This window comes from Heterodontus francisci, chromosome 27 (assembly GCF_036365525.1).
Source record: "Heterodontus francisci isolate sHetFra1 chromosome 27, sHetFra1.hap1, whole genome shotgun sequence".
NCBI lineage: Eukaryota > Metazoa > Chordata > Chondrichthyes > Heterodontiformes > Heterodontidae > Heterodontus > Heterodontus francisci.
The window spans coordinates 16691561-16706160 of record NC_090397.1 but is presented as its reverse complement, the minus strand read 5'-3'; the positions used below and the strand labels follow the sequence as shown (position 1 = coordinate 16706160).

Genomic DNA, 14600 nt, shown 5'->3' with positions numbered 1-14600 from the left:
TTTTGAACACCTCTATTAACTATCCTATTAACCCTCTCTGCTCTCAGCCTTTCAGAACAGGTCAGATATCTTGTCCTCCATCAGAACACAGCACAATGACTTAGCCCGTGCCTAGATTCAAAGTAACTCTGCTGAGAGACCCTGAAAACAATGCAAAAGTTTAGAGTTCATAATTATACCCATGATGGTCTTAAACCCCTTTGATGTCACTGACAAGGATAAATGGACCCGCAGAGAGGTCCACAGTATGAGCAAGGTATTGCTGACTACCCCATGGCTGTGTAGGTCAGATCCCAAGGGCTTCCAATGAGAAGCCATCCTGGACAATATGGAGTCTCTCCCTTGGCTTTTTGTTACAACTGTTCAGATATCTTGCCACTCCTTGTCTGGATTTTGATATTTGCCCTCGTCACTCACAAAGCTACATGGTCCTTCTTAGGTCTATGCGAAGTGAGATGGAGGAAAACATGAACATGATCAGTTTTTTGTCTCCGATGTGAATAATTATAGGTAAAAAGAACTCACGGTTCTGTATGTGAAGGTGCTCCCACCGAGGCTCCCTAGATACGAATGTCATATCTCACAACGCTGATAGAAATTCTCAACTCAAGGTGAAATTTGTGTAGCAGTGAACAGGTCCACTGTCCCAAAAGTTGGGATAAAGTTGTAGTCATAAAATCATTTACAGCATGGGAGGAGGCCATTTGGCCCATGCAGTTCATGCTGGCTCTCCATGGAGTTATGCAGTCAGTCCCACTTCCCAGCTTGATCCCCATACCCCTGCAGGTCTATTTCTCTCAGGTGGCCATCGAACTTCCTCTTAAAGTCATTGATTGTTTCTGTTTCCACCACTCTTGTGGGCAGCAAGTTCCAGGTCATTGCCACCCACTGCATAAAAAGTGCTTCCTCATATTCCCCCTGCATCTTTTGCCCAAAACTTTCAATCTGTGTCCCCTAGTCCCAATACCATTTGTTAATGGGAACAGTTTTTCCTTGTCTAACTTATCTAAGCCTGTCATAATCTTATACACTTCTATTAAATCTCCCCTCAATCTTCTTTATTCTAAGGAAAACAAACATAGCTTTTCCAACCTAACCTTATAACTAAAATCATCTCTGGAACCATTCTGATAAATCTCCTCTGTGCCCTCTCAGGGACCCTCACTTCCTTCCTGAAGTGTGGCGACCAAAACTGAATGCACTACTCCAGCTGGGGCCTAATCAGAGCTTTACAAAGGTTCAGCATAACTTCCCTGCAGACTTGCCAGCTCTACAACTGAAACGATCAAAATGGCTAGTGGGAGAGGATATCAGTCAAAGAGAACTATAGGAATTCAAAATGATCGACAAGGGCTTTCAAGTGTGCACGTCTTCCTAAATCTTCAGGCAAATAATGGATTTCAGAGAGGAATCAATGAGATGGCAACATTTCTGCTCCACCTCCATCTGTGGATGTTTGGTAGGAGCGTCAAGCTAGTAGGTTTTGATGGTTGAAGTCCAATGTAAAAACACGATACCTGATTTCCCTTTGTAACGTCCGTTGATGATTCTCACCATATCTTCGATGCAGGCTTCAAAGCTTGATGGTTTCTGCCGGATCTGTGAAATTAAGAGAGATTACAAGTAGAGAGAAAAAATACCTTTCAGGTCCACTCCTACTCTGAGTTTCTTCATCTGATAAGAATAACCAAGAACACTTTGCACATTCAATGCAAGAACGACACTGCTTTCTGGTAGCAGATCCAAAAGCACTTGTTAGCTCCTGACTTGACTATTGTAATGATTTCCTGACCGATCACCCATCATCCACTTTGTGTAAACTAGAGCTCAGCCAAAACTTTGCTGCCCATATCCTAGCTCGTGCCAAGTCCCATTCTCCCATCACCCCTGTGCTTGTTGGCTCCTGGTCCGGTAACACCTCAATTTTAAAATTCTCTTCTTTGTGTTCAAATATCCCAATGGCCTCACCCTCCCTATCTCTTCCAGCTCTACTAACCTCCAGAAACTCTGCATTCTTCAAACTCTGGCCTCTTCCACACACCCCCACTTCCTTTGCCCTACCAGTGGCATTGTGCCATCAGCTGCTTAGATCCCAAGCACTTGAAATCCCTCCCTAAACCTCTTTTCCTCTCTCTTCTCATTTAAGACTGTCCATGAAACCTATTTCTTTACCAAGCTTTCAGTCACCTGTCCTAATATCTACTTAGATGGCACAGTGTCAAGTTTTGTCTGATAACAGTCCTGGGAAGTGCCTTGGGACATTGCACGATGTAAAAGGTGCTTTATAAATGCAAGTTGGAATATGCTGTACTTTTAATTAGGAAGACGTCATCACCACTAAATTGTTATTTTCATATAATGCAAACAGATAACAACACTTGTTTCTTCCTCATTGAACTAGAAATTGCTAGAGGAAAAATATAAATTGTCTATTGGAGTGAAATACAGCATTGGTGCCCATCACTGTCCATGGTTGCCTACTATTTTCATCCATCATTTTTTTCCTCCAGGCACCTTATCCCTGTAGCTCTGACCAGCATTTTGGGTTGCAGTGGTTATAATTTACAATTCACAGGGTCAATTTGTGTTGCCTTATTTTTTCCACCCTTATTAGAACATAGAACATTACAGCGCAGTACAGGCCCTTCGGCCCTCGATGTTGCGCCGACCTGTGAAACCATCTGACCTACACTATTCCATTTTCATCCATATGTCTATCCAATGACCACTTAAATGCCCTTAAAGTTGGCGAGTCTACTACTGTTGCAGGCAGGGCGTTCCACGCCCCTACTACTCTCTGAGTAAAGAAACTACCTCTGACATCTGTCCTATATCTATCACCCCTCAACTTAAAGCTATGTCCCCTCATGTTTGCCATCACCATCCGAGGAAAAAGACTCTCACGATCCACCCCTCTGATTATCTTATATGTCTCTATTAAGTCACCTCTCCTCCTCCTCTCTAACGAAAAAAGGAGGGCAAATACAAGCCTATAGACAACACTCAATTAAAGGGTGTGGACAAGATTGATGAAAGCCTTGGAAACATGCACCCATTGGGAGGCAAATGGTCAATGGCTGGGTCCTATTTACCACAGTATTGCTGTACCCAAACATCCAATGTTAGCAGAGACCTGGGTGATTGAGTTAGTGATATATTCACTAACAAAGAGCCAGACTGCCCTCCATGTATTACCAAGGTATCAAATTGTCAAGTATGTTACATTCATAACCAGAAAAAATAATTCAGTAAGCCACTGATTGGGAAAATACTGATATAGCTGATGCCATGTTAGATTTGATGCACAGAGATTCTCGACCGCTGTCCTGGTGAAGCATAGAGCTCTCCCAGGCCACAGCACAATCAAGGATGAGGTAAAGTTTGAGCTTGCAGAGATCAGTGTAATTAAAGACTAATTTGCCTGGTGCTTGGGCATCTGTACTTCGCAAAAATATAATAGAGAAGCAACTGTATCTTGTGAAGAAGTTAGCAATCTGAATTAGTCAGCGGACTTGAGAATTCAGCAGAGCTGCTAGTCCCAATTGCTGCGAAAGTCTCTGCTATTGCTTTGAACCACTAGTCGCATTCTGCAAGCTGCCTGTAATGCTCCTGTGGCTCCTAAGCACAAAGTAGCCCTCACTGAATTTACCTCCTCTCAGGACAGATAGAGGTAACCCATTCTAAGCCAGTAGGATTCCCTAAAGGAAAGCGTCCCTAGGCTTTCACCTCCTTAGAAAAGAATAGGTCACTGAATAAAGAAGAACAGGGCCTAGAAACACGGCCATTCTGGACTTCCACTCTGGGAAGTGCCCTGCACTACTCAGATATCGGGTAACACCCTTCCCCCCCAAAAAAATCAGTCATGATAGAGGGAGAACAACACCTTGCAAAGACAGACACTGGTCCCAAGATGCTTTAAATAAATCCCCTGACTGTGGCGCAACAACACATCTTGGGATGTTAACCCCATCCCTCAACTCCAGACAATGGTCTACACCAAGATTTTCAATGCTTAACATATGTGGGTAAGAGACAGACAAAGAGGAGACAGTAAAACTACAAGTGTTAGAGAATTTGAGAAAATATAGGAGGAAAGTATCACTAGAATATGTGAGGGATGATTGTGAGTGGACTGTTGCAGCATACAAGACTCTGTGCACCATCAAGAGGAGGAGGGTATGTCTTAATGGCCTCGGAAGGAGTACAAAGAAAAGCAAATAATATAATAAATGGGAGCGACCCCAATCTACAAGGAAAGGCTGCTAGGGATGTATACAATGAAGGTGACTTTACTGAAATATTTCATATCTTGAAGGGAATCAAACTGAATCCAGAATGTTCAATATTATGGATTCAAAGTTTGACAAGAAAATGTGAACGTATGGTTAAGATACAATTTCTTCACACAAAGTGTGGGGATTGCAAATGCATAGAATAGTGAAGCGAGGGAGGTAGTGCAAAAAGGGCACATTAGAAATTCCGAGAGTGGCGATGAATTAATGTTTGGCAAGAGGATTATTAAAGTATATCAGAGGTGAAATGGGATAGGAAGTCTATACCATTCAGCCTAGACCTACGGATAAAGAAGTTTGTTTCCAGGCCAGTATTATCCTACTTTCCAGGGAATTTAGGATCTATGGGATGAAGGGAAATGTGATTCATTTAAGGATGTCTACTGATGCATCATGGGTAAGCACAGTCTCCTGGAACTTGCTTGATTTGTTTAGACAGTCGGTAAGAAATTCTCTGAAATCAGCCACATGTTCTTTCTTTTTCCTTTGCCTCCCACGGGAGTTAGCATTACTAGAGGTCAGGAGGATAGCAGACTAGGCTGCACCATCTAGTAGCTAGGCTGACCTTCCTGTTCACATGTGTGTGGGAGACAGTGCGTGAGGGAAAGAGAGAGAATGCACAGAATTGTTGGCACTTAGATTTTGAAGGGGCGTGTACAAATATACAATCCCTCAACGAGCATTTAATAGGACTCCAACTGCACCTTGGTGATGCAACTTATTGTGGTCATACTTTTCGTAATGGTTTGGGTGTCATATCTGCTATGCTTGGAAAATACAGGACTTTTAAATCTACTTAAGTCAAGCAACAGCTGGGAATCTTCGTGTTTTTTCACCCTTCAGCAGGTTGAGGGTAGTGAGAACCCCTAGCAAAATCATACCATCCCTCCCCTGCCCCACTCCTTTAAACCCAGTAAGTTGATGCATGTTTCAAAAAACAGCCTCCACTGCCAGCTGTGATTTAGAAATCATCATCCTCCAATCCCAAAGTATGAAGAACATGGTTTGTGGCATCATGTGTTAAATTTGAGTGCATTTAGGTCATATTGTGGAAATTCAAGTGAAACCATTAAGTATTACAGAGAAAGTATAAAGCAAATAATATGCAAGTTGTTCAATATCTCAGTGCATTTCAGGTACCTCATAAAACAGATTGGGTCTGTTGAAGGAAGCTGTAAACATGATGCATTTGGGAACGCACAGGATTTGTTTCACATCCTCCAAGACGTCGTTCGTTGCAGTTGCTGTCAATCCAATCAATGGAGTATTTGGGAACTGACGTTTCAGGATACCAAGGCTCTTGTAGTCTAGAGGTAACATGGTTTAATGTTTATCTCTAAAAGCACTTATAAGAAATAAGTTCCCTCACCTTTAAGTGTTTCCCTCAAAAAGTTATTTCTGAGAACGTACCCCAACAAGACAGTTTTAGTCATTTGTTTAATCAAATCTGGATAATCAGCACTTTAAAAAAAAAGTACTTGCCATCAAAACAAAGCGTTTTAAACTTTTTAAGCATTCTAAAATGTTGCTTTTAAACTCAGCTGAAAGTTTAATTGAAAATGGCAGGACAATTCTTTGCAAGCAGCAGCATCTCTTGGCTCCATAACCTCTTAAAACATGCTAGTACATGATAATGTGAGTGAATACATTACCCTAATCTCACCAATTTAAAGCACAAGACTGTTCACAACTAATTTCTTTCTCATTAAAATCTAGTCTTCAAGGGTTCAATAGCCATAAATATTACTGCTAAAAAGCAGGTTTCTGCCATCTTGTCAATCAACCCTCCCGGTTGTCTGCTCCAGGGTCCTGTCAAAGATGGCAATTTACAGGTCTAGGATGGCCTTGGCCCATGGGCTAGTGCGTCTGGTGCCAGCCTTTCTTCCATGGTATTCTTCATGCCTGGGTGGCCTCGGAGAGGTCTTTTGCAACCAGTGAACACTGCTGGATCACCGATAACATTTTTATTTAGTTGGGAAGGCTCCCTTTGCTTTTGTTGGGACTTTTTTTGCTTCTGCTGGGCTTCTTTTAGCTTGCTTGGACCATTTGTTTCTTTCCTATATTTGTGGTGCTCTAAAAAAGGGGTACTCGTGCTGATTCCTGTTTGGTGACGCTGGAGCAACCCAGTACCAACCTTATTGGTCCATTAAAATAGGCCCAGCGGGTGTTCACGATGCCAGTTGCTAATTCATCGGCAGCGATATAAATTTGACAGCACTGAAGTGAATATTCTCAATTTTAAACAATTGGGAATTCTACTGTTTGCAGAAAGGAAAATCAGAACAGGTGTAGAATGAGTGGACAATTCGATATTATTCATGTTACACCATCATCCAAAGGTCAAAATTACACCCAATGCAATGCAGAGAGTCAGCACCCACCACATCAGGTGGTAATGTATTCCAGAGACACACTAACCCATTGGGAAAAGAACTGCCTAACATCCAGTCTATTCCTACTCTTACATAGTTAAAACTCACGTCCCTGGTCCTCCCCAATATGTTCAAGTGGAATAATCTAATAGGTAAACAATTCAGCTCTTTTTATATATAGACCACTATTAGGTCCCTTCCAACTCTAAGACATTGATATTCACCAGGTCTGAAGTCATGACCCCACTGACTGCAACAATGAACTTCATCTACAGCAATACGGGCCAGGCATCCTGCGTGGTACGCCTTTTCCAACTTGGACATGAAGACTTTACTTTTAGCAATCTTCTCTGGGGTCACGTACAGGAGCTTCAACTTGGAGGACTTATTGAGCATTTCATCATGGACCCACTTTATATGCTCCTGTAAAAAGAAAGCAGCACTAAATAATTACTGTACAGCAGAAGCTAATGTTATAAGAGGGGGGTTAAAAGTAACTCCTTCTCAACAGCATCTAGCAAGCAAAGCTTTGAAGCTCACATAATTTCCAGAACACACACAAGTGCTGCCTACAAGCTTTTCCACTTTAGAGCACTCAAGGAAGTTGGTAAGCAATGACCCTACATTATTACCACTGAAGATCTAACAGTCAACTGTTGGGTTCAGCTCCAAGTATAATGCCACTGGATCATTCTGAAGGAATCTCAAAAGAGTGTTCAGTGAAGATGGTGGAGCATGATTATATTTTGTACAGTTAACTGCAGAAAAACTTTGTCTACATGCACAACAGACACTAATACAATGAAGACAAGGTGATAGATGTCCACTGTCGTACAGTACTTTGTTCTGAATCTGACACAGTTGACTATCTCATCAAACAATTGCAAAGTCAGCTATCTCGGGCTGAGATAGCCGGCTTTGCAATTGTTTGATGAGATAGTCAACTGTGTCAGATTCAGAATAAAGTACTGTAAGACAGTGGACATCTATCACCTCTATGGGCCCTGGTTGCCCCAAAAGCAGGGGCCCCACCAACCCCACTCGAAGGCCACCAGGTTTTACCTGTTGACATCTTCCCACGGCAGTGGGCCTCTCCATCTTCTATTAAATTGAGGTGGAGGTGGAAGAGTCCCTTACGTGGCCAGTAACTGGCCACTTAAGGGTCTCAATTGGCCTTTCCTACCCAGGACTAAATTGGAAGGCATTAGGAAGGTGACGGGCACTCCACCCCCTGCCTTCTGACGCAATTGTATGGGCTCCCCCCACCGCCTCGGCTCCTGTCCCTAGGGGGCCCATAAAATTCAGCCCGAGATAGCCGACTTTGCAATTGTTGATGAGCTAGACACACTGGTGCTGGGCATCTTTTTATTTCATTTTAAGTCTTTGCTTGATATGCTGCAGAGTTCTCAATACCGTAACAGGAGGGGCCATTCAGCCCCTTGAGCCTATTCCAGCATTCAGTTAGATCATGGCTGATTTGTATCTCAACTCCATTTATGCACCTTGGCTCGATAACTTTTGAATACCCTTACCTAACAAAAATCTATCAATCTCACTTTTTAAAAAAAACTGACCCTCAGCCTCAACAGCTTCTTTCTGAAGAACAGTGTTTGGGATTTCTATTACCCTTTGTGTGAAGAAGTGCTTCCTGATATCACCCCTGATTGGCCTAGCTCGAATTTTAAGATTGTGCCTCCTCATTCTCCCACTAGAGGAACTTATTTCTATCTACCCTATCAAATCCTTTACACATTTTAAAAGCCTGGAACAGATCACCCTCAACCTTCTCTACTAAGATTAAAAGCCAGGCTTATGCAACCTGTTCTTATAATTTAAACCTTTTAGCCAGCTATAATTCAGGTGAATCTGTGCTGCACCCCCTCCAATGCCAATATATCCTTTTTGAGGTGCAGTGCTCAGGATTGAATGCCATACTCCAGATGTAAGGGACTGTAGTGGTTGCTGAGTAATGGCTCAGAACCTTCCCATGGCCTCATTGCAGGGTGCCCAACCTGCAGCCTCCAACCTCAGCAAACTGACCCTTGACACCCAGGAAACTCAATCTTTATTGAACTAATCCTTACTTGATTTTTCCTGGAGGTTTATCTGTAGCTGGGAGGTTCAGAAAGGGTTATTTTTGTGCTGTCACCTCATTGGTGAATCACTTCATGATCAAAGCACTAATGCCTATTATGATCAGCAACTTGAGATATTAACAAATGAATGGGAATGTTGATTTATACATGGCCTTTGAGGTGTCACGGTACACACTATACGACCTACAAAAACAAAAGGGTAGGATACCCTGGGACAAATCTTGTTATTAACCATCAAACACCGAACGTGTTCAAATGGTTGCGTACAAGGGTCAAAATCACTGGTAATGACACTGTTTGGGACTGAGGTCCATAGATAGAAGAGCCAGTCTGTACAGCCCCACTCCTGTTCAGACAAAACATATTGGCCATATCAGGCAAAGCAATACGAACATTTGTCATATTTTACAAGGATAACCAACTCTTCAAAATGCATTTGATTTTCAACAGATATAAAAAATTGCATGGTGCTATGTGAAGAAGAACAGTTGACTATTCCAAAGGCATCGCCAAAATTTACCCCTCAACCAATGTTGCTAAAACATAGCAGTCAGCAGTGAACCAGCGATGCCAGCCGTTTGTTACACATGCACTTGCCCATAGACTTTTATGGCCGTTTGCAAGGTAAGTTGCTGCTACCAAGCTTTCCAATAATTGTTGCGCCCTCTATGGAGAATTTGGGTGCTGTGTGAACAGGGCAAACAACTGTGTCTCTTCTTAACAAACCAGATGCAAGAATCGTTAATGAATAGTGCAGAGTCCAAATCATGAAGAATCAGTTAGAATATTTAATTCTATGTCAAATCAGGTTTCGAAAGTAAAATAAAGAGGGACAGAAAGATTGGATTGAAAGAGATTAAAGAAAAAGTAAAACATTTAAAATTTAAATTCTTTTTAAAATCTCTAACAATAATTAAAATCTTAAGGAATGAGACACTACGCTTGTAAAAGTTAGTTTTTAGTGCCAGAGAGGTTATTCTGCAGTAATTAAGACTCAACATGCCATTAAAAAGGGTACAGACCAGAGATCTATCACCTAAGAACAGCAACGTCACACCTTTCTATGTGTTTCAATGTTGAGTCTCTCAGCAAGATATCAGTGCAACGAAGCTTCTCAAGAAGCAGGGGGTCTTGGAAAGCAACTTCCTGATTTCCACATTTAACTGCATATATGCAGTCATCCAAAGTGGCTGTTCGATTTATACTTCCATAACAGTGAGCAACTGTTAGCTTCACCATTATTTCTATTGCAAAATTTGGCCCACAATCTGGTTTCTTACCTCATTGCTGTTTGTGGGATCTTGTATGCAATTTGGCTACTGCATCGACTACACTAAAAAAAAAACATGGGCTGTGAAGCACTTTGGGATGTCCTGAGGATGTGAAAAATGCTATATAAATGCAAGTTATTTCTTTCTTACCTTAGTGCTGTTGGAATTCAGCATGGTGGATGGAATGTTTAATTGTTCTAGGACCATTAGTTGATCTTCCATCAACGAGATTAATGGACAGATTACCAGAGTGAATCCTAATCAAACAAATGACAAATTATTTCTTATATAGCAGCTTTTAATATATATTCACCATCAGCATTTTGTAAAAATTCGCATTACAATAAATTCTGGGCAACTTAAAACTTCTAGTTAGATTTCTTAGTTAACCATGACACCCTACGTATGGATCCCAATGCTATTTTATAACTGGTGTATTGATGAAAAGAAATCGAACAAAGATGTGACTTAACCACCAGCTTTAATTATAAACAGAGTGTTGTGCAGAACGAGAGATGGAATCTCATACATAATTGTAAAGGATAAAATCACTACAGCCACCTAGGCTAATAATTGTACTTACAGAATTAGATTCATTTTCATCATACTGCTGCCTCCAAGCTGTTCTAGTGTCAACTTGGGTCAATGGTAGCAATCTCACCTTTGAATCAGAAAGTTGAGGGTTTAAGCCTCACTTCAAGGTCTTGAGCCCAATTGAGGTTAACACTTCAGTGGAATAGTGAGGGAATACTGCCTTGACAGAGGTGCATCTTTTGGATGGATCTTTAAACAGAGAACCTGTCTGTCTGGTCAGGTGAATGCCAGAGGTTCCATGGCACCATTCAAAGCAGCACAGGAAAGTTCTGTCTGTGTCCTGGCCAACATCACAAACAGATTTACCTCAATGGTGTTTGTGGGATCTCGCCTTGTGTAAATTGGCTGCTGAGTTTGCCTATATGGTAACAGAGGCTACTTCAAAAATAATTAATTGGGTGTGAAGAGTTGGGGGACATCCTGAGGTCATGAAAGGTGCTACATAAATACAAGTATTTTCTTTATAACATTCTCAAGCTAGTTCCCCATTTTGAAACATGATAAAAGCAGAAAGACAAAAATGGATTCCAAAAAAAAATTCAGATGAAGAGAATCACAAAAACTCTGTCAAAACTCAAAAGTAGTGATAACTGAAAATGCTGCAAGTGAATTTGACGGTAAATAAAATACTGCATTACTGGAAAGAATGACATCAGGAGCTTGCAGTACGTACCAGTGGAGCAGACAGCTGGCAGCTCATAGCACAAGCTCTTCCCACCACCTGTCGGCATTATCAGGAATATATCCTTCTCTGCCATCGTAACATTGATGGCCTGAAGCTGCAATGGTCGGAAGGTCTGCAGTTTAAACACGCTCCTCAAAGCCTCGTCAACCTTCTGTGACCACGGAAAATCTGGCCCCAGGAATAAAAGGTACTGGTAAGCTACATTTGCAAAAAAAAAAACCCCAACTACTAACCACTCAGTAAACTATCAGTGTTAATCTCAAAATAACTATTTTTTCAGCATTTACATATCAGTAATATTTAAGATTAGATTAGAGATACAGCACTGAAACAGGCCCTGTTTCTAAACATCTAAAAACATCCAACCCAGCCACAACCATTCTTGCATTCTGCTGTGTATATGGATACCTAATGTTTTTGAATACATCTGAAGCATTTCTTCAGCAATTTATTATAAGATAGCTTGGCTAAGTCTGTAGCACACTCAGTTCGAAGTTAGAAGGTTGCGAGTTCAAATCCTCTTACAGACTTAAGCACATAATGTAGGCTGCTATTTCAGTGCATCACTGAAGGTGAGACACAAAAGCAAGACCAGGAAGTGGATGTAAGAGATCCTATGATATTCAAAAGGGGTAGTCAAAGAAGTAAGGGGAGTACTTTCAACATTCTTCCCCCAACTATCTCTACCAAAAACAGCTCATCTGATTATACATTTGCTTTGTGCAAAGAGGCTGCCGCCTTTTTCAGCATATTAACAAACTTCAATGAGAATCCACTGGTGGCAATGCAGTCTGATGTGGCCGGAGGGCACGATAATGTATTATATATTAGTTAGACAATTGAAATCAGCCTTTTCTGTTCAGCCATTCTTACATTCCGAACAGACCAAGTCAATTTTAACTTGTGTAAAACATTCTCGCATCAAGGCAGTGGAGTATTTATTTTGCTGTATGGGGCAATTTCATGAAGTCATCCTCCCGACACACAGCTTCACAGTGGGAGCATCTAGCTCAAATCTGGGCACTGGCCAGTGTGCGCCTGTGTGAATTTCTGTCCATTAAACTTAATGGATCAAATTAAAAAAACACATGCTGGGTCTGTTTATCTTGATGAAGTTCCCAACATGTGCTACTGTTGTGTGCAACTTTGTGATAGGAGCTCTAATCTTTACCCAATAAAGAAAGATGGATGGAAAAAATGACACTGGGCTTGCTCACCACTGCACCCAAATTCCTGATGCACGCTCATGTTGTACAACGCTTGACTCAAAGTTGTAACATCCAACATGCTGACTTTGAGGTTGTATTTGCGTGAAAGCCAGACAAGATTCTAATTATTACAGGACCTTCAGCTGTTATGGTGACTACAGATCAGAGGTGAGGAATTTGCCCCAACACCATTTATTTGTTCAAAAAAATCCCAGCCTTGGCAAAATACCTATGGAACTTCTCGTTTCAAAAAGTTCAAATTATCACAAGCAGCTCGTAGAAACACAAGGTCCTGTTTTAAACTTCCTTCCCACCCCTACAACAAGCCCAAAGAGAAAAGAGCATCTGGAGATTTGAAATCGGAACAGTGTCCTACTTTCATAGCCATGGCTACTTTGCACCATTTATATCCAGGTGTATTCTGGCCAGAGTCCAGCGGCCTCGCTGAAATGCAAAAGGCGGCATCAAATGTTGTCATTCAAAGCTCCAATGGGATTTTAACACCCAGTCATGTGTTTGCCACCAGGTACCGCGCTTGCCAGGGAAACCTGGTGCAACTTGGGTGCAGCTCCAGAAAAGTCATGAGTTGAGTCCATTATTCTCTTCCATTATATAGGTTTCCTTGTGGGTTGGGACGGGGAGGAAGAGGTGGTTGAGCAAGAGAAGGACTGAAGCACTTACATGACTGCCAGGGACTGTTTCCTTGGGTCTCATGCAGCAGCCTGCTGCCGCCCACTGGCCTTGACATTATTACCGGCAGGTTTAGGCGGCAGTCAGTCCTGGGATACCATAATGTGGCCTGGAGGTGAAAAGGGAGGAAGTGTCTAGTCACGATGCTCCAGCCATCATGGTATGTGGGACAGGTTTGGTGGACCAGCTGGTCATTTCCTGCTCTCCAATTTCATAGGTTTGTACGCCATGCACTTAAAAGCTTCTAACTCCCCCCTTCATTCTTCTATTATTATTCACGAGTCTATGTCCCCTTTGTTACTGATTTACCAGCCAGCGGAAACAATCTTTCACTAAATCAAACCTTTCATAATTTTTAAATCCTCTCTCAGATCCCCACACCTTAACCTTCCCTGTCTCCAAATATTCAACCTTTCTTCACAGCTGGAACAAATTCAACTCTCAGATCTGGAAACAACTACTGGGAGACAGTCTAAAAAGGGCTAGCAGTTGCAACCAAGGTGATCTCAAAAGAAGCTTTGTACTTGGGATGTCAGTACCACTCTCTCCTGAGTCAGAAGTTTGTGGGTTCAAGTCCCACTCCTGAGACTTGAGTATATAATCTAGGCTGAGACTTCAGTGCATTATTTTCAGATGCCATCTTTCAGATGAGACTTTAAACAGAGGCCTCGTCTGCACTTGTCAATATTTATCCAGCAACTAACGCCACTAAAACAGATTATTTGATCCTCTCATTACTGTTTGTAGGAGCTTGCTGTGTGCAAATTGGCTGCTACATTTCCGACATTACAGCAGTGACTACACTTCAAAAACATACTTAATTGGCTGTAATGAGCTTTGGGTCCTCAGGTCATGAATGATGCTATACAAAGTCTCTTTCTTTCTTTGCTTAACACTCTTTAAATAAAAGTGGATCTATCTGATTACACTGACCTTGCTTGTTCCAGTCCTCTGCAGACACCCTTGATGCTGCACTTGATCCGCCCTCGTAATTCTCAGTCAGTTTTTCCATCTTTTTCTTTAATTGCTGCTTTCTTTTCTGCAGCACCTGCTGTCTCTCCAGCAGTTCTTGAATCTGGACCTCCAAGGTCTGCATCTCACTGTCAACCAATGCCAATTGCTCCTCCAGATCTATATGTGGTGCAATTTTTAGTCAAGATGCTGATGTTACTCCAATACCATTGGAACAAAATACAAATATGAGAAGCGTTGACATAAAGTGGAAAATTCAAATATTACGAGGCTTTATAAACATTGGTAACCCAAACCCACAATAAATTTGCTCTAATGGGAAGTCTAGGGGACACAGCAGTCAGGTGGCTCTTTTGACTGGAATTGTTGGAGTTTCCTCCGAGGGTCCCAGTAGAGCCTGCGGCTGCAACAGGAGCAGGT

The 14600-nt window shown here is 41.8% G+C and overlaps 1 protein-coding gene across 2 annotated transcripts in view; it reads right to left on the bottom strand.

Moving 5' to 3' along the window:
* The window catches only part of recql (RecQ helicase-like), a 35031-nt gene that overhangs the window by 13519 nt on the left and 6912 nt on the right, over positions 1–14600 (bottom strand). For both annotated transcript variants that reach the window (XM_068058922.1, XM_068058923.1), the window contains exons 3-8: positions 14142–14339; positions 11299–11478; positions 10182–10288; positions 6889–7087; positions 5433–5599; positions 1518–1599 (exon numbers count right to left, since the gene is read on the bottom strand). In XM_068058922.1, coding sequence (XP_067915023.1) covers positions 1518–1599; positions 5433–5599; positions 6889–7087; positions 10182–10288; positions 11299–11478; positions 14142–14339 — 933 coding nt within the window. The remainder of the gene's footprint in view (positions 1–1517; positions 1600–5432; positions 5600–6888; positions 7088–10181; positions 10289–11298; positions 11479–14141; positions 14340–14600) is intronic.